This window comes from Eptatretus burgeri, chromosome 5 (genome assembly GCF_056783735.1).
Source record: "Eptatretus burgeri isolate ZD-2024b chromosome 5, Ebu_testis_v1, whole genome shotgun sequence".
NCBI classification, from domain to species: domain Eukaryota; kingdom Metazoa; phylum Chordata; class Myxini; order Myxiniformes; family Myxinidae; genus Eptatretus; species Eptatretus burgeri.
Genome location: NC_140965.1, coordinates 15,949,505 through 15,969,613, shown reverse-complemented (window position 1 = coordinate 15,969,613; position 20,109 = coordinate 15,949,505). Strand labels below are relative to the sequence as shown.

Below are 20,109 nucleotides of genomic sequence, written 5' to 3'. Positions count from 1 at the left end.
TTGTATGGTTGCCATGTCTGGTTTTGTTATGGTTCAGTAATTGAGAGTGTTATATAGTGCAGTTGCCATGTCAGGTGTAGTCATGGTTCAGTAATTGAGAGTGTTATATTGTGCAGTTGCCATGGCTGGTGTCATCATGATTCAGTAATTGAGTGTTATATTGTGCAGTTGCCATGGCTGGTGTCGTCATGGTTCAGTAATTGAGAGTGTTATCTTGTATGGTTGCCATGGCTGGTTCAGTAATTGAGAGTGTTATCTTGTGCAGTTGCCATGTCTGGTGTAGTCATGGTTCAGTAATTGAGAGTGTTATCTTGTGCAGTTGCCATGTCTGGTGTAGTCATGCTTCAGTAATTGAGAGTGTTATATTGTACGGTTACTGTGTCTGGTGTCATAATGGTTCAGTTATTGAGTGTTATATTGTATGGTTGCCGTGTCTGGTTTTGTTATGGTTCAGTAATTGAGAGTGTTATATAGTGCAGTTGCCATGTCTGGTGTAGTCATGGTTCAGTAATTGAGAGTGTTATCGTGTATGGTTGCCATAGCTGGTTTAGTAATGGTTCAGTAATTGAGAGTAATATCATGTATGGTTGCCATGGCTGGTTTAGTAATGGTTCAGTATTGAGATTATTATCGTGTATGGTTGCTGTGGCTGGTTTAGAAATGATTCAGTAATTGAGAGTGTTGTATTGTACAGTTGCCATGTCTGGTGTAGTCATGGTTCAGTAATTGAGAGTGTTATCGTGTATGGTTGCCTTGGCTGGTTTAGTAATGGTTCAGTAATTGAGAGTATTATCGTGTCTGGTTGCCTAGGCTGGTTTAGTAATGATTCAGTAATTGAGAGTATTATCTTGTACAGTTGCCATGGCTGGTTTAGTAATGGTTCAGTAATTGAGATTATCTTGTACAGTTGCCATGGCTGGTTTAGTAATGGTTCAGTAATTGAGATTATTATCGTGTATGGTTGCCGTGTCTGGTTTAGTCATGATTCAGTAATTGAGAGTATTATCGTGTATGGTTGCCATGGCTGGTTTAGTCATGGTTCAGAAATTGAGAGCGTTATCTTGTACAGTTGCCATGTCTGGTTTAGTAATGGTTCAGTAATTGTATTATCTTGTATGGTTGCCGTATCTGGTTTAGTAATGGTTCAGTAATTGAGATTATTATCGTGTATGGTTGTCGTGACTGGTTTAGTAATGATTCAGTAATTGAGAGTATTATCTTGTACAGTTGCCGTATCTGGTTTAGTAATGGTTCAGTAATTGAGAGTATTATCTTGTACAGTTGCCATGGCTGGTTTAGTAATGGTTCAGTAATTGAGATTATCTTGTACAGTTGCCATGGCTGGTTTAGTAATGGTTCAGTAATTGAGATTATTATCGTGTATGGTTGCCGTGTCTGGTTTAGTCATGATTCAGTAATTGAGAGTATTATCGTGTATGGTTGCCATGGCTGGTTTAGTAATGATTCAGTAATTGAGAGTATTATCTTGTACAGTTGCCGTATCTGGTTTAGTAATGGTTCAGTAATTGAGATTATTATCGTGTATGGTTGCCGTGACTGGTTTAGTAATGATTCAATAATTGAGAGTATTATCTTGTACAGTTGCAATGGCTGGTTTAGTAATGATTCAGTAATTGAGATTATTATCGTGTATGGTTGCCGTATCTGGTTTAGTAATGGTTCAGTAATTGAGATTATTATCGTGTATGGTTGCCCTGGCTGGTTTCGTTATGGTTCAGTAATTGAGAGTATTATCTTGTGTGGTTGCCGTGACTGGTTTAGTAATGGTTCAGTAATTGAGAGTATTATCTTGTGTGGTTGCCGTAGCTGGTTTAGTAATGGTTCAGTAATTGAGAGTGTTATCTTGTGTGGTTGCTATAGCTGGTTTAGTAATGGTTCAGTAATTGAGAGCGTTATCTTGTACAGTTGCCGTGTCTGGTTTAGTAATGGTTCAGTAATTGAGAGTATTATCTTGTATGGTTGCCTTATCTGGTTTAGTAATGGTTCAGTAATTGAGATTATCATCGTGTATGGTTGCCCTGGCTGGTTTCGTTATGGTTCAGTAATTGAGAGTATTATCTTGTGTGGTTGCCGTGACTGGTTTAGTAATGGTTCAGTAATTGAGAGTATTATCTTGTGTGGTTGCCGTAGCTGGTTTAGTAATGGTTCAGTAATTGAGAGTGTTATCTTGTGTGGTTGCTATAGCTGGTTTAGTAATGGTTCAGTAATTGAGAGCGTTATCTTGTACAGTTGCCGTGTCTGGTTTAGTAATGGTTCAGTAATTGAGAGTATTATCTTGTATGGTTGCCGTATCTGGTTTAGTAATGGTTCAGTAATTGAGATTATCATCGTGTATGGTTGCCCTGGCTGGTTTCGTTATGGTTCAGTAATTGAGAGTATTATCTTGTGTGGTTGCCGTAGCTGGTTTAGTAATGGTTCAGTAATTGAGAGTGTTATCTTGTGTGGTTGCCGTAGCCGGTTTAGTAATGGTTCAGTAATTGAGAGTGTTATCTTGTATGGTTGCTCTGTCTTTTTGCTGGATTGTATCCACCTATTACATACATTTTATAAACGGATGAGGTCTGGAAGGAGGCGAAGAGGTTTTATGTGCAGAATCATTGTACCGTTTTCTGTTCGTGTTTTTAATGAAAGTCGTTCAAATGAAAGAGGTCGGTGGTGGCGTTGGGGGATACTGAACATTGTAGTTGTTTGTTGAATTGCTCTCTTGGTGCAATTTCGATTGTTCGATCGTGGATTTTGTTGTACTATCGCTGTTGTTTTTGTCATTTATTATGTTAATTATATTTGGAAATTAATTGTCCAATATTTTATGTTGTCCTGACATTGCGACCTTTGACAATGCTTAGGGAAACAGGGCTCAAACCGGGAATTAATTTTTAACTCAAATTATGATATTGGGTCATTCCTAGTGGAAGATTTTGCCATCTTTAAACTTTGCTTTAGGTAAGAAGCATTGAGATTGCGCTGGCATGCCATTGACTTCACTGTAGTTTTCCCCTTAGAGATTTGGCATGCAACTTTGCCATGGAGACTTGATTTGTCTAATGAAAGGTTTGAATATTGTTTTAATTCTCGTTCGTCTTCTTGTTTTATTCAAATTTCATCACAGCATTCAGTGTAAAGATTTCTGCTGCTGCCCCTTTAATAGTGTAGAAATGATGATCTTGGTTGTGCAGGAGCTGGCTGGATACACTGGTGGTGACATTCGCTTCCTCAAGGAAGAGATGGAGCTGCAACTGAACCGCTCATTGCCCTGGGGCTGTGTGAGTGTCTTCTGCAGCATTCTGTGTTTGTCGAACTCACCGTGCGTATTCTCACTGATTGACAGCTTTCCCTCCTGTGCGAGTTTACATCTCATCGAGTACCTTTGCTGTGCTATGTAGGAAGAGCACGGTTTGTTCATTCTCATAAGATTTCAAAATGAACATGGAGTTGTCTGCTACATTTTACCTTTGACAGGAAATTAGGAGATTGTATTATTTTTGACAAGTGATAGTTCTGAGATTGTCCTTGGAGTTTTGTGTTTACCTATATCTGCAGAGGGAGTCAAACTCCTGGCAACATAGGAGCTGTTAAAAACCCTGAGTACAGGACATTATATTCTGTTGCTGGTATGGCCATGAGGTCTAAATAGAAGGAAAGAGGTAAGGTAAGATAGAATATCATGAGGTAAGATAGAATATATATATTTCTATAATAACTGTAAAGCAAAAATGTTTGGTTTCTATGTGCCATGATAGGTCATGGGTGGAAGTGCTTGAGCAGAATCCAACATACCCCTGCCATTCACACACCTTAGTTCTCTAATTTTTCCCCTTTTTGGAATTCCTCCATATGTGCCTTGAACCATCTCATGCTCTCGAGCATAGACGGATGCAGGAAAATCACCTGAGGGGTGTGCAAGGTCAGAGTCCGTGATGGGTTTTCTTACCCAGGATAACTTGAGAACGGCTGAAGGGTTCCTCGTCAAACTTGGTGCAAGTATGTATCATGACTCGTATATAAATTGGTTAGATTACGTGGTCAAGAGTTCAATGGTCAAAGGTCATGTCAGGTTAAAAATGAGATATTTTAGAACAGCTGAAGGGATTTAAATCAAACTTGGTACAAGTATGCCTGGTGTTGCATAATGCTTAGGGTAAGTGGGCTTGGGATCCAAGAGTCCTGACTTCAAATCCCCCTCAGCTGTTGAATTAATACCATGTGGGGTTGTCTGTCATCTTTCTGAGGTCGGCAAAATGAGTGCCAGCTTGCTGGTATCCTGTGTCGGAGTAGCGACCCGTCCAGGATTGTACCCACTAGCCAAGGAGACTGCTTGGGCAGCATCAGCACTCTGCACAGAGTATGATCCCAATGGGTGGGTGGGGGTGTGCAAAGGGACAACAGCGAGTCGCTCCGCCCACCAAAAAGAAGCATCTGGAAGCCACACCTGCTCACTGATGTTTATAAAAGATGAAGCGGAGTGTAGATCAGGACTTCGGGCTTCATGCAAGACAAGTTTGTGTAGATTGCTCATGAGGGTTATGGTGAGAGGTTCTCAAGAGGCACACCAAGGCAACAACATAACGTCAGCGCTGCATGGGCGAAACCGGATCGGGGTGAGGACAAGCTCCATGTCCCAGAAACAGCACCAGAGAGGATGCATCACAGCCTGGCAAAAAAGTCCAGTGGAGGGCTGGACTTGGATGCGGTACCTCTCACCTGCATGGAGCTCACCACTCCTGTCGCAACCACAGACACCACACGCAAACCTAGCATGTGGACAGGTTTCTTTTGGTCTCCTCTTCCATTTCTTTTTTTTTTGGATACATTGTCGAGGCTCGCATGATTGCTTACACACAACGCACAACGAGGGGGGTGGGGGGGGGCAGGAGACGAGTGGTGGGAGAGGGAAGGACAAAACAGTGGGGAACAGAGACATTAGGAGATCTGTGGAAGGCAGAGGGATGGGGCGGGGAACACGGGGTATACAAGATGGACATTACAGGGACTTTCTGGAAGGAAATCAGGGAATTTGAAGGTGGGTTTGGGGTGGATTAATGGGGGTAGAAAAGATCGTGGTTTTGGATGGGGGAAGATAAGAGGTGGTGGTGAACGGCTGTTTTGAAGGCCTGGAGAGAAGAGTGGGATTGAAGAGAGTGAGCGAATTTATTCCAAAGGTGGGAAAAAAGAGAAATGAAAGAGTGAAGGTGAGCAGTGATTTGTGAATTTGGTAGTTTTAACAGAAGGGGGTTGTTGGTGGACTTTGAGCGCCCTGCGGAAATCTGGGGGGGGCATATCACAATCTGGGGGGGGGCACATGTGTACATATCGCAAGGGGGGCAAGACTGGAGATCAGACGGTAGAAGACAAAGACCACCGACCAGCCTGCGGTGAGAGGGTGAGAGGCCCAAAGACTCAGCCTCACCATGGGAGATACCAATTATCCTAAATGCCTTGGTTTCCACAACGTGAAGCCAAGAAAGGTGAGAGTCAGGAGCACCAGCCCAGAGAGGAGAGCAGGACTCCATCAGACTGCAAACTAAAGCTTTGTTTGTGGCCACGGTAACCCGTGGTGCGAGTGAAGCCACTGTTGTCAGGAATTTGCGTGAAAACTCCTCGTTAGGAAAGTACAAATGTGGTGGTTTGTCAAGGGCCTCGTTCGGCTCCTAATCCTTTCGAACCAATGAATGCATCGCAGGAGGCAGGCTCATTGGAGTTAGTTGCGTCGGAAACCAAAATAAGGATATTTTGGGCTTTCCCGGTGGACGACGTATGGTCCCAAAGACTACCCGTCACACGATTGTCTGGATGGGAGGTTTGACATTGTCCACCCAGCTCACCATTACATTGTTGTCACCAAGTGTGATTTGAACCCTGGTCTGAATCCCATGACCATTACAATACATGTATGGTTGAATGTATGTGAGATTACAATTGGTATTTCATACTTGAAATTGACTCATTGTGGCTTGCTCATTGCCCATTTGCATTTTGAAACAATATTCTTCTTATCTGGTGTTAATGATTTGAGAGTGATTTTCGATATCTGTTGAAAAAACTTATCATTTTCAGGGTGGAAATCCAGGGATATTATATCATATCATGAATACCTGGTGTTTGCTTACTTGTAAGGGAAGTGCATTGAAATGCCTCCACAATCACCATTTTCTTTGGATGCTTTAGGGAACCAACTCAGTGTTGCTAAGGTGGACCTGATTAATTAGAAATCCTATATCCATGAGTCGGTGCAGGATCTATTGCCATCCTTGGTTACCTGCCTGTCTAACAGATGAGTATTTGTAATGTGTACCATGGTTGTCATTTTGCATGGTGGATCTGTTTGCATCCAGGTGCTGTCGAGTTCGCTTTGGGGGGGACTGCTAATGCCTTTTGGAGAGAGACCCTCATGCATTGCAGACCGGTAAGCTCCTGCTGCTCAAGATTTATGGTAGTTTTCACCAACTCTGTATGGTATTGTTATCCTCGCCGAAGAAGAGGCTATTACATTTGTGTCCGTTTGTCTGTCTGTTTGTTTGTCCGCACAGAACTTTAGTGTTTTTCTCCGCAACTGCTTGTTGGATTGAGATGAAATTTTCACCAAAGGAGCGACTACTCATGCAGAATGTTTCAACTATAATTATGACTTCATAGGTCACGTGGTGTGGCAGCCATCTTGGGGGAAAAAACAAAAACCTTTGGCCCTCTGTATCTCTGAAACTGCACCAAGGAAAAAATTGAAACTTGGCACATGGCAAGTACTCCTTATGGGAATAAGTGTGATTTTTTTTTTTATGATGTCATAGGTGCCTTTGTTATGACGCCATAATTGCATATGTAGAACGCTGCATAGGTAGAACGCTACATCTGATCAGAGTGAAAATTTTTGAGGGTCATCTTGGGATGAAATGGTCGACAGAAAAAAATTGATGACATCATCAGTCACGTGATTCGGCAGCCATATTGTTTATTTTTTTTTTTTTTAACTTCAAAAATCTTCCTCTCTCAAGTGGCTGAACAGATCGAGGTGAAACTTTACATGTATGACTACCTATCCATCAGGAACAAAAGGTTCACACACATATGATGTCGTAGGTCACATAGCTTGGCAGCCATATTGGATTTATCCTAAAACCTATAAAAAAAAAATCTTCTCCAGAACGGCTGTGCAGATAGAGGGGAAACTTCACACTAATGTTCTCCAAGCCTTGGGTGTACAAGTTTGGGAAGGAATAATTGATAGGTCACATTGTTTGGCAGCCATATTTAATTGAAGAAAAATATTAAATGTTTTTTTCTGGAACCACTTAATTAATCGATGTGAAACATCACAATTATGATCGAGTAGTGATGGGAAATGCATGTTTTAAATTTCAACTTGATTGGACGCATGGTCTGGCAGCCAGAATTATTTAATTTTTTGATCTGGGGATTGTTTTATTATTGTTTTTTTTAAAAAAAATAAGGCTCATTTGGCTGTGGTTGGATGGGTTGAGGGTAGAGAAGTAGCAGCTGAAATGTGAATCACATGCAGGTTCCTCCTGATGACTTCATCTTTGCCTTTTGCTTGTTCGGGTTCCTTCTGATTACTCGAATGCAGGACTGTACTTATTTGGTCTTGCATTTGATTTGAATTTAATTTATTTTAATCCCTTTCTAAATTGAGTTGAATAGTAATAAACGTCATGGGTCAGGGTTAGGTGTCCAATCAAATCGTGGTTGCATCAAAGTGGGACGTCTTGGTACCCGGTCATCACTGCCAGCACTTATAAAGTGGCAGTTACAATTATGTCTCTTATTAATTACGTAACACACCAGTACACAAACACCACACAAAACACGTCCTGGTGAGGGTCTGCAATCTCTGATTGCTCTTTTTCTTGCTCTTTTATTTTTTTTTGACTAATCACTTCTTATTCAAAACTTGTTGCATACTGTAAAACCAGAATGCAATTATGTGGAGAGAATGTCGGCCATAATTATATAAACTTTGCCATGGAGACTTGATTTGTCTAATACGAAAATGCAATCTCTATTGATTCACTGGATTTGGTTGGTTGTACCGCTGCTGGTGCCACCACACCCGAAGGATAGTCCTGTGGGCTCTCGCTTTTTTGTGTTAGTAATGTGAAAAATGTTTCATAGTGAAAGGTTGACTCAGGAAATACCCTTTGATGATCTCGTGGGAGACAGTAGGCTGACCGGATGGCCCAGTTAGATGTACGCGTACCCTCCTTCAAGCTAGTGAGCCTGAGTTCAAATCTAGACCCAGCTATAAACTGTTTCACAGGCAGGATGATTCATCAATGAGTGTGCCATCCCTCGGATGGATGTTGAACTGGGCATTCCGTCTGCCAACATTAATTGGTGGATGTTAAATATCCCACTGTGTCCTTCACAAAGGGTAGACAAGCTATTGCTGGCACTAATGTTTTTTTTCTGACTTGTTTCTGTGATTTTTGGGTGTGAGGGAAGAGAATTATGGATGGTTGTTTTGATAGCATTGTTACGGCCTGAGATTCGAGGTTTGCCATGAGGGGAAGCACTCGAGTTCTTCCCAAACACCTGGTCCTGAGGCTACCAGCGGCGGATAACTCCACGCATCAGTGGGTTGCTAATCAACCATGAACGATGATTGGTACTGCCAATCCTGGCAGGGTTTTCGCTACTTTGTGTGTACCTTACCTTTGGACAACTGCACCAAGGGGGTTTTGTGCCCTCAGCACACACTCAGATTACTGCCGAGCAATACATTGAGTGTATGCTGGATAACAAGAGCAAATCACTTGAGGTATAATTTCCCAGCTGACGCTATGTGCAGACAACAGTGGACCAATGGAGGAAAAGATACTTCGAACTCGATACATTTATCATACAAGCAGTTTATTACAACAAGGGCGATGAAAGGTTTGTGTAGTAAAAGCAATGCGTTTCATACAAAAGATCCGTACAGCAGGGAAAGCAAGGATTTGTGAGGTGTGGCAAAATAAATACAGTTGTATACAAAAGAGGACACAATGCAGCGCTAAACCTTACTGTAATAAATTACTTGTATTATAAATATACCCAGTTCATCGTGTCTTTTCCTCCATTGATCCAGCGTAGTCCTCACGTAGCGTTAGCCAGGAAGTTATACCCCATGTGATTTGCTCTTGTTCGCCAGTGTATGCTCACTGTATCGCTCAGCAGTAATCTGAGTGTGCGCTGAGGGCATAAACCCCCCTTGGTGTGGTCATCCAAAGGTAAGATAACACACAAAGTCATGAAAACCCTGCCAGGATTGGTGGTACCAATTGACATTCGTGGTTGATTAGCAACCCGTCGAGCCACGAATAACTCAGTGGCTCGTGGCCTCAGAACCACCAGCCGCAGACAACAATATCAATGGGTTTCACACCAAATATCCGTACAGCAGGGAAACCAAGGATTGGTGTGGTGTGGCAAAAGAAATACAGTTGGAAACAAAAGAGGACACTGTGCAGCGCTAAACCGATCTAATACTTACACAATCTTATCTATGCTAATATGACAGGCACCGTCAGAAACACTCCCGAGGAAAGCTAGATAGCAAAGAGAGATAAGAGACATTACGAAGTGTTTGCGATCTCTCAATTACCAGGCGAGGTCGCCAAACCCATGCAAACCCAGTCACTGAGTTGGGGGAAGGAGGAGGAAAACTGAGGGTGACGAAGGTGTGTGGTGGGAGGAGGTGCAAAGTGAAGTTGCAGTGATGTGCAGAGAGGAAACTGTAGAAGATGCAGATCAGTGGGCCCAGGGAATCACTGATGCTCCCTTTATGAATACGCATAGACAGCAGATGAGACAAATAAAAGAAGACGAACGTATGAGAAGATGGGCTTAATAATGTGTAAGGTCAGGTCAGGTATGGGAGCATGCGCCGGAGCAGCGCATAGCTTTGTCCACTTTCCGCCGGTAATCCAGGGGCCTCCGTCTGGTCATTCCCCAGACTTATGCCTGGCCATCTCCATCTCCTAGAGATGCTGATCAATCTGCTGCAACCACAAGGCACGTGGTCAGCCCATCGGCCTCCTCCACTCACGTGGCTCTCTCGCTGAGAGAATCTGGTGAGCAGGATCAGTGTCAGGAAAACGAGCCACATGTCCATACAGCCACAGCTGACACTCATGGACTATGCAGGTAGCAAATCTCATTTGAGTCTCTCTCAGCAACCGCTCATTGGACAAAGTCTGACCAGCGAAAGCTAAGCATTCTCCAAAGAGACCTGATACCAAAGGAATTAGGTCCCCATCCTGATCAGAGTCCAAGTCTCACATTCAGAGAGCAAGACTGGAATCACCAAGGACCTGAAGACTCAGACTTTTGTACTTCTGCACAGGTACCGACAGCACCACACCCCATGATCCAGTGAATCCATGACTCCCCAGGCCCGACCCAGACGTCTATTAACCTCTGGCTCACAGCCAGCAGAAACATGAATATCACTGCTAAGGTAAGTGAATCTCTCCGTGACATCAACATCCTCACCACAAACAGGTACAGACAGGATAGCAGTATCCAAGATGTCATTGAATGCCTGGATCTTACTTTTGACCCAGGAAACCCATAATCCCAATGGCTCCGACTCCTCCTTCAGCACCTTGAGGGCCCCCAAAAGGATCTCCAGAGTCTCTGCAAAGATGACTGCATCATCTGCGAAATCAAGTTCATAGATCTTGACATTCCCAATCGATGCACCGCAGCTTGATCTCTCTGACATCCTCCCCAGAATCCAGTCCATACAAGTGCTGAAAGGTGTGGGGGCCAGTACCCACCCTGGGCGAACTCCAGTAACAAATGGAAATAAGACAGAGATGGTACCACCACATCTCACAGCACACTCTGTAACAGAGTATAGTTCAGACATCAGATCGATCAGTTTTGGTGGCACCCCACGAAGACCAAGATTTCTCCAGAGGGCATCCCGATTCACTGACTCAAACGCTTTACAGAGATCAACAGAGGCTACGAGCATCCCCTGCCGAAACTCTCGTCTGCGTTCGGTGAGGACCTGAGGAGCAAGGATACAGTCAATCGTTGATCTCTTTGGTGGAAAGCCTGACTGCTCTGGACGCTGGTGCTCAAGCAGATGGTGGTGAACCCTATCAAGAATTATCCGAGCAAAAACCTTGCCCGGCACTGAGAGCATTGTCACCCCTCGGTAGTTGTTGCAGTCTTGGCGATGACCCTTCCCTTTCCAGAGAGGGACAACAAGGCCCCTCTTCCAGTCAGTTGGGATGATGCCTGTGTTCCAGGCAGAGCACAGAACTGCATGCAACGACACGAGTACAGCATTTCCACCAGCCTTGAGAAGTTCAGCATGGATGCCACAGATCCCTGGAGCTTTACCCTATTTCAACCAGTTCACCGCAGCCTGTGTTCCACAAATCAAGGTGGACCACAGTTGATTAGAAGGTCAGCAATAGGGATTGCAACACCCCTGACATCTAACTTGACAGCTGGTGGATCAGCCTGGTACATCCGCACAAAGTAACCGGCCCAGCGGGCCTTCACTTCGGACTCCTCTGTTAAGAGCCCACCACCCTCTGCTCTAACTGCAGTACACTGAGAGACCGGCTTGGAGGAACGCCTCAGCTCCCTGAACAACTCAGCTCTACCATTCAGCCTGGCCCTGCGACTCTGGGCAATGGTATCCAGTGTCCCTTGAGAGACAAAATTCTTCTCCGCTCTCCACTGAGTTCCGAGACATTTACCGGCAACATCAAGGATGGTGGTCTTGAAGCCACTCCACAACTCTTCTGGATCTACCAAAGCATCCAGACCCCCAAATCTCCACTCAGCATGTTCGCAAACTCCTCAGCTACCCTCTCATCCTTGAGCTTTCCAACATCCAGCCAAGGCTGGGATGGTACCATTCTCCTGGATTTAAGGTGCAACTTAAGAGTTGCTACAACAAGCCGGTGGTCAGTATTGAGTAACTGAGCACTCCGGTGGACCCTGCAGTTCTGGGTCACCCTCCAGTGACCATCAACGAGGACATGGTCAATCTCCTTTGCCACACCGCCAGCGTTGGAATACCAAGTCCAGCGATGAGCTTATGGGCGCTGAAACCATGAACCAGCCACCCTAAGTCCCTGACTTCTTGCAAAGTCAAGGAACTTGGTGCTATTCAGGTTCACAGTAACAGACCCATGAGGACCAACACACGTCCCGTAACCATCCCTATCAGTTCCAGTCGATGCATTGAAATCACCCAAGACGAGAAGTGCATCTCATCTGGGGCACTGATCAACTACAGACTCGAGCGTGGCATAGAATGCATCCTTCACGGTGACATCACTCGCCTCAGTCGGAGCATAGACAGAGACCAGGGAAATGACACCTAAGGAGTGATGAATCCTTCATCTCATAATACACTCATTGACCGGTGTTACCTTTTATCATTGGAGTCAGCTTATTGGACACAGCTAAAGCAACTCCTTGGGCATGGTAACCATCAGAGCGACCAGACCAATAGTAGGTGTAATCACCTGCCATGATCTCGCCGCAATCCGGTCTCCGAACCTCAGAGAGTGCTGCAATACCAATGTCGAAACGCTTGAGCTCAGATAATAACAGAGACAGGTGATCATCCTCTCTTCGGGATAGGACATTCCAGGCACCCACAGAAGGGACCGCCTCAGGCTAACCCAAGGAGACCGCCGTCTGGTGGATAACACCTCAGCATCAACCCGACACACTCTCCCGCAATCTGACCCGGGAATGTTACCCCGTGGTTTCCCTCCTATCATCAAAGATTGGGGGTCCTGAAGGCTTTGCCCCAATCCCGTCCTGCTGTCCTTTTAAGGAAATCTGCACAGGAGGTACTCCCATGGAGTGGGTTTTCAATTTTTTTTTTATGCTTCTGGAATGTTTTCCGGAATGTAGGGTTTTACGGTGGCCGGAGTGCAAATCCTGCCTCCAACCTCCTTATAAGAAGTATCCCAACTGCAGGAGGATGTCCGCAAACACAGTTGGGCACTAGATATGGATGGTCATTGGCTCACAAGGAGCTCCTCCACCCTTTGATAGGTTTTGTTCTTCATCCTGCTGGGTGTCCATATCCAGACACCCTCCTCACCAGAAAACCTGGTGGGGGAGACAGTTTAGTCTCCGACAACCCGACCATGGAACAGGTTAGTACACGTTTACATGGTACCTGTAGCAAGTCACAGATCTAATCTGGCTTGACCTGACAAAAGGTTGCAGTTTGTACAGGCAGTGGTGAGGGTGCAGTTGGTACAGGCAGTTGTGAGGGTGCAGTTGGTTCAGGCAGTGGTGAGGGTTCAGTTGGTTCAGGCAGTGTGAGGGTTCAGTTGGTTCAGGCAGTGGTGAGGGTTCAGTTGGTTCAGGCAGTGGTGAGGGTTCAGTTGGTTCAGGCAGTGGTGAGGGTGCAGTTGGTACAGGCAGTGGTGACCTCTTTGGTGTAAAGCCTGACTGCTCTGGACGCTGGTGCTCAAGCAGATGGTGGCGAACCCTATCAAGAATTATCCGAGCAAAAACCTTGCCCGGCACTGAGAGCATTGTCACCCATCGGTCGTTGTTGCAGTCTTGGCGATGACCCTTCCCTTTCCAGAGAGAGACAACAAGGACAACGAGAGGGGTGCAGTTGGTACAGGCAGTGGTGAAGGTACAGCAATGGATTGGTCGGAATGAGGTCTGGGAGACAGTTTTTTTTGGGGGGGGGGGGGCGATGAGACTTAAATATATCAATTCTTCATTCTGCAGGAAGGATCGTAGACATGGAGTGAAGAGTAAGCTTTCCAAATTTGCAGATGGCATAAAGCTTGGAGATAATGTGGATATCAGACTGGTTGGTGATCAGATTCAGGAAAGTATTGACACTTGTATAGATTGGGCAAAAGATTGGCAGATGTAATTTAACCTGAGCAAGTGTACAGTGTTGGGGATGGGAAAGAACAATGAAAATAGAGATTACAGGATACAAGGGGTAATATTGGAGCATGTCACACGAAGGATCTGGGGGTGGTAATAGATATGGGAGGTAAGCAGGCAGCACAGTGCCAGGCACCTATAGGTAAAGCAAATAGGGTTTTAGGTTGCATTTGGAGGGAGATCAATTATACATTAAAAGAGGTGATGTTAACATTGTATAGAAATTCAGTGAGGGCCACATCTCTTGTATTGTGTGCAGTTTTGGGAACCACAACTCAGGAAAGACATAGATGCCACAGAGAGGGTTCAGCACAGGACTACTAAATTGATTCCAGGCCTAGCTCGACTCAGCTATGAGGAGCGGCTGAAGGAGACAGGACTTTATACACGAGAAAGGAGGTGGTTATGAGGAGATATGACAGATGTTTAAGATAATGAAAGGTATAGATAAAATAAGTTCAGATGAATGATTCAGCAGAGTAGACAGTGATAGGACCAGGGGGGCCATAGCCTGAGAGTAAAGAAGAGGAGAGTTAAGAGGGGTAGTAAGGCAGGGGTCTTTTATTCAGAGAGTAGTTAATGCATGGAATTGTCTCCCTGGAATGGAAGTGGCAGCAGAAATAGTAGATAAGTTTAAATTGGAATTAGATATGTGCCTGGAAGTTATGGAGATCGAGGGGTATGGGGATGCTTGCAGGAATTTTAGGTAATTTGAGTATTGATGGGTCATTGTGTGCATGTGTGGAGTGTTGTTTGTGGGGGGAGGTGGAGTGTCGTCAAGGTGTGTTGTGTGGTTGATGTTGTGTGCTTTTTACCAAGGACCATCTTCGCCCATGCCACCTTCCCTGGGAGGAAGAAGAAGAAGAAGAAGAAAAAAAAATACAGAAAAACTACAAAAATAAAACACATTTTTCTTCTTTTGATCTGATGTTGATAAATTGGTGTGGTGTTGATGTGGTGCAGGCTTCATGGGCCGAATGGCCTCCATGTGCCTAATTTCCCTGTGTATCCTTGTGTGTGGAGTCATCAGCTTGAATCCTTCCTGGAGGATCAGAGCGTGTGGCTTAACACCTTTGCAGCAACTTCTCGAAGGATTATCCATGTCATTAAAATGTCACAACCTCGGTTACTCATAATGAAGAGTTTTCACACATTTTCAGTTTGTATTTCTGATTGCTTCTGTTTCATTTGTCACGTTTTTCTTCCTTTTCTTTTTTTGAGAATATTTTTTTTAATGGAAAGTGATTTGTCACCTCGACATCTGTCTGCTGCCTCCTCCCTCCGTGTTGCTCACCTGTTGATCCCAAAAACCACAACTTGAGTGACACCTCAAAATGTTCAACAGTGGAGAAGGGAAGCAAATACTTTCGTTTTCACTTCAAAAGACTTTTTCTGAAGTTGTTGTTTGGCTTTCGGTTTCGTGCCGCCTTTCTACGTCTAATATGCAAAATATTTTATTTCATTTATTTTTGCTTCCCCCTTTTTTTGTTTTTAAATCCTTAACTACTGTGTTTCTCTTCAGATCTATTAGATAATTTTTCCGTTTCCCCCAGGAGAGGGAAACCACTTCTCCAGTCTTGTTTTCTGAATAATGAAGCTCAAAACCCCAAAAGTACATGTGACTCCTCATGCCTGTGTTGCATTCATGTTTCATAGTAACTCTTTAAAATTGAGGAACAGATAATACAACAATCATCAGTTCAGATATTAAAGTATCGTAGATGATGGATTGGTAGAGCATGGAACATTTTCCTTTATCATACTACTGAGAGCACAATATATGTGGTAAATGGACCTAATTATTGGATTGCTTCAATAACGAGCTGTCTCACCTGTGTTTGAATCCCGACGCAGTTATAAACTCATTTTGGATGGACTTGAACAGGGCATCCAGCCCGCCGGTATTAGTTGGTGGATGTTTAAGACGCCACGGTGTCCTTCGCGAAGTTTAGGCGAGCTATTGCCGGCACCATGAACAAATTCCAAATTCCTGCCCTTACAACTGCTGCGTAGGGAACAGCAAACCACCCAGTATAATCCTTGCCAAGAAACTGCTTCGGCAGCACTGAACCTGCCTTCGGGCAGAACACTACAACACTGAATACAAATAATAACTCTAACAAGCGGTTTCCTTTGTCACTTTCTGTAACTGACCTCATCTGTGCCTCGTTTCAGTTTCTTCCTGGGGGGGCCCACGACTATCCGGGGCTTCAACATGTACAGCATTGGGCCTTACGCCGAGAGTGAGTCTTGCCCTGATATTTGTTTAAACAAACAAAATCTTTTGTGTACAGAAGCTCCATTTACTGTACATGTAACATCTCATCCCATTCAGTAGATTGCAATATTGTAATTGATGATGCTCATTTGCATTGTTCATATAATATACTGGATTGTAAGTAAAAGGTGGTTCAGATGTTTGGTTATTCAGGCAAAGTTTAATGCATGATTATGGAAAATGCAATTAAGTTGTCTAATCTTAGCATTGATTTTATGGGTTTTTATTATTGATTCCAGCAGAGTATCCACCATCCCTCTGGGTGGGTTGAGTTTGCGTATGACTTGCAGAAAAGAGTATCGTCTGTGTTTTACAAGAAGACTATAGATGTTTGCGTGATGTGCACCTAAAAGGTTCTAGATTGTCAAATGGTATGTTCCAATAGTAGTTGGGGTCCTAAGGGTCTTGGTAGGGGGGGGGTCAAAAGGTTCTAATCTCTAAAGCATGTAAATGTCTCAGGTGTCTGAAGACATCTAAAATGATCTGAAGTGTCAAAAATGGTCTAAGTGGTCAAAAGCTCAAAAACGGTTCAAGCTGTCTAACATTTCTGAAGGGTGTAAGGGGTCTAAATGGTGTTAAGGTCTAAAGGGTGAAAGGGTCTATAGAGGTCTTTGGGTTCTAAAGGGTCTTAGTACTATAAACTGTCTAACGGGGCATTAGGGCTCTAAAGGGTCTAAGGGTTCTAACAGGGCTAAGGGTTCTAACAGGGTCTAAAGTTTCTTGGGGTTCTAAAGGAGTCTTAGCATTATAAAGGTATTAGGGTTCTGTCGGGGTCTTGGGGTTCTAAGGGTTCTATCAGGCCTAAGGGTTGTAAAGGGTCTTGGGAGTCTCAAGCAGTGGCGATTAACACACAGGCACGCAGGGCCCCAAGCTTAATGAGGGCCATGGGGAAATATATATTTGCTGTTATAAAAATGTCTATACCAGATCGACCACGATAACATTATGTTTCCAGTTTCGAGTTACCGGTGTTTTAGTGCTGGTTTCGGCTTTATACTGTTGCGGAGTTCTCTGCGCTCGAGCGCTGCGTGACCATCGAGTCTCGGAGGTGTGAAACCAGACAATACGTGATGATGCAATTATTATAAAGAAGAATGAACACACTATGGTCACAACCTGCTACAAAATCTGGTAACGGGCCGATCGGGAAACAGGCATTTAAAGCACTCTTAAAATATGAACAGCTCGATTGGGAAACAAACATTTCATGCGCTGTTAAAAGATCAACTTTATGCCTCCCATCCATGTCAACCACCGCCGGTTATATCAGAACGAGCTGATTTGGTTTCGGATTATTTAACCCCCAACTTGGGGCCATTCAAAAATTATGTAACGCTATTTTTTTTCTGTAATATACGTAAATTTAAAGACAAAACAATCGCGTCTGAAGACAAAAAAAAGAACATTTTATAAACCCATGTTCCAAAATGCAAATGACTTGCAACGTCATCGGTCAAATGGCAGTTTCTGTTAGAATTAACAGGCAGTTTAAAAAAATCGACTGGCAGTACTTAAGTGGGAGCTTAAAGAGAAAGGTGAAGCAAACAAAAGAGGCTAAAGGAGTTCCTTTGTTTAAAGAGACAACAACTATAAACTAATACTTCAAGGAGAAAGAGAAACGAGAAACGACGGCCACACAGCTTTGGGTTTAGCAGACATGTCAGTTTGGGGATTTTGGTTTGATGATTGCTGATTGCTCAATTTTATCCCTTTCTTTCAGATCACATTGCTAAATTTGGACAGAAGGGTAAAGGCAGTACTTTTTACAAGTCATCGACTACTTGTAAGAACCCATTGATTTCGTGGGGCAGAAAATAAATAAACAAGAGCTTTAGAACTTCAGCAAACCAGGTTTATTAACTCAGTGTAACATTGAATGGAGTCCATGTATTAATGCATTTTGATGCATTTGGGTTTTTGGGGGGGGGATGTTTATGACCTAAATTTTTTTTTTTGTGCCCAGGATCCCCAAAAAAATCTGAATCCACCTCTGGTCTGAAGAGGTATATATAGTCTCGAGGTATCTAAAGGTATAGAGTGCTCTAAGGGGTTTAAAGGATGTAAATATATAACGGCATCCAAAATATCTTGTCTTAAAGGGTCTTCCAAAGGTTTAAGAGGTCTCAGCAGTTTAAAAGGGTTGAAAGGTTTAAAAGGTACTTTCCAATAGTACATAATTAATAGACATAGTCAGGGTGAAACTGACTGAAACAGTACATAATTAAAAGACATCGTCACGTGGGTGACCGAAGATTCACTCACGGCTTCATGGCTTCACTCGAGGCTTAATGGTTTCACTCACGGCTTTACCGTGTTTTTCGTTTTTATCATAAAGATATTGTTGTGTCCGGGGAGGTTTAACCCCCCCACCTGGACAGATAGCAAAGCTTCTCCCTTGAAGGCTACAACCGAGACTCGGAGATTAATCCGCGTGCAGGAAAGGGGGCGCAATGGCGGAGAGGCGATCCACTCATGAGTACAGCGCAGGGGTGCTGCACCAGGACAGCACAAGGTGGGGGGGGGGGGGGTTATACCCAAACTCCACCACATAAACATGGCTACAGTTTCTTAAAAGGAATACATTTAATGAAAATAAATGAATATTTACAACGGACAATAATTCAAAAGGTAATGATAATAATAACAAGTGAAATCCTTCAATACAGCGCGTGTGGTGAAGCAAATGAGTACACTAATGTTAAAATATGCAATTTATGCTTTTTCAGTTGAAACACAATTAAAAAGCGGACTTAATATTTGAAATGTAAAAATCTTATTATTGTGATAAGCACCTTTATATATTTATATATATATATATATATATATATATATATATATATATATATATATATATATATATATATATATATATATATATATATATATATATAACAGAAGGAATGAAATTGTTTAATACAGCATGGGAGGAGGCCGCAAAAGAATGATAGCATAAGAAGAACTTAGCTTTCAGCATTCGGCGATCGGCGCGAAATGCGATGGTGGGCGGAAATGACGTCTTTCGTTCGTTCGTACATGAGAGGGGCATGTTTCTTGGTTTTTTCCCGTCAAGCAATAAATAAAATGGTTTTCACATATATAACACATTAGTTTCACAAATTTCCATTGAAATACTTGGGTATTTCCGTCAATTCTCGCTATTTCCGTCTAGGTTACGCACTGCATCTACCGGACGGCCGTCATTGGCTGTCTTGAGGCACGTGGGGGTGGGGGGGGGGACAGGGGACACCGGAGACGTGGTCGACACCGGGGACATTTCAAACTCGGTGTAATTGTATACAGCGCACGCGCTGTAATAAAGTAAATAAATCCTACAGTCGAGGCGCCTCTTACACAGACTCGAATACAGACAAAAGGAAGCACAAAATAAAAAGAGAAACCCCTCCTTTCCAATATTCTTGTACTTAGCTTGGCCCAGAGCTGATCTTTGTGGAACTTGGAATGGAGGCACTTCTATCCGCACGTGCAGACGCGCGCAAATGCTGCTTCTCTCGTAGCGGGACAAACACACGCCAGGCAATCCATGAGCGCCACTCCACACCAAGGCTCAGAGCTCACAGTGTGACTGCTTTGTATGCCGATCATCCTCACTGACTCAACCAAGAGCCAAAGACCAGCGTCTTGTTTCACCACACGAGCCAAATCGCCTCAACACAAATTCAATGGCCGTGTTGTCCTCGGCATGCGCTCACCCTCCTCTCTCGCCTCTCAAAACAATGCGCCTCGTGCCTCCCCTCTGATCACAGCTCTCCACAAATGTGCCAGCTTATTGAGTCCGATGCCTCTCAAAATGTCCAGCCTACTGATCACGGCTCTCCACCAAAAGCACGCAATCCAACCTTGAACTCCACTCTCCTCTGTCCTATTTTGTAGAAAACCTCTCACAATGCGCAACCACC

The 20,109-nt window shown here is 43.8% G+C and overlaps 1 protein-coding gene across 1 annotated transcript in view; it reads left to right on the top strand.

Moving 5' to 3' along the window:
• The window catches only part of SAMM50 (SAMM50 sorting and assembly machinery component), a 76,657-nt gene that overhangs the window by 42,246 nt on the left and 14,302 nt on the right, over positions 1-20,109 (top strand). Inside the window, exons 10-12 of the mRNA XM_085880826.1 lie at positions 3,198-3,284; positions 6,354-6,424; positions 16,090-16,157. Coding sequence (XP_085736952.1) covers positions 3,198-3,284; positions 6,354-6,424; positions 16,090-16,157 — 226 coding nt within the window. The remainder of the gene's footprint in view (positions 1-3,197; positions 3,285-6,353; positions 6,425-16,089; positions 16,158-20,109) is intronic.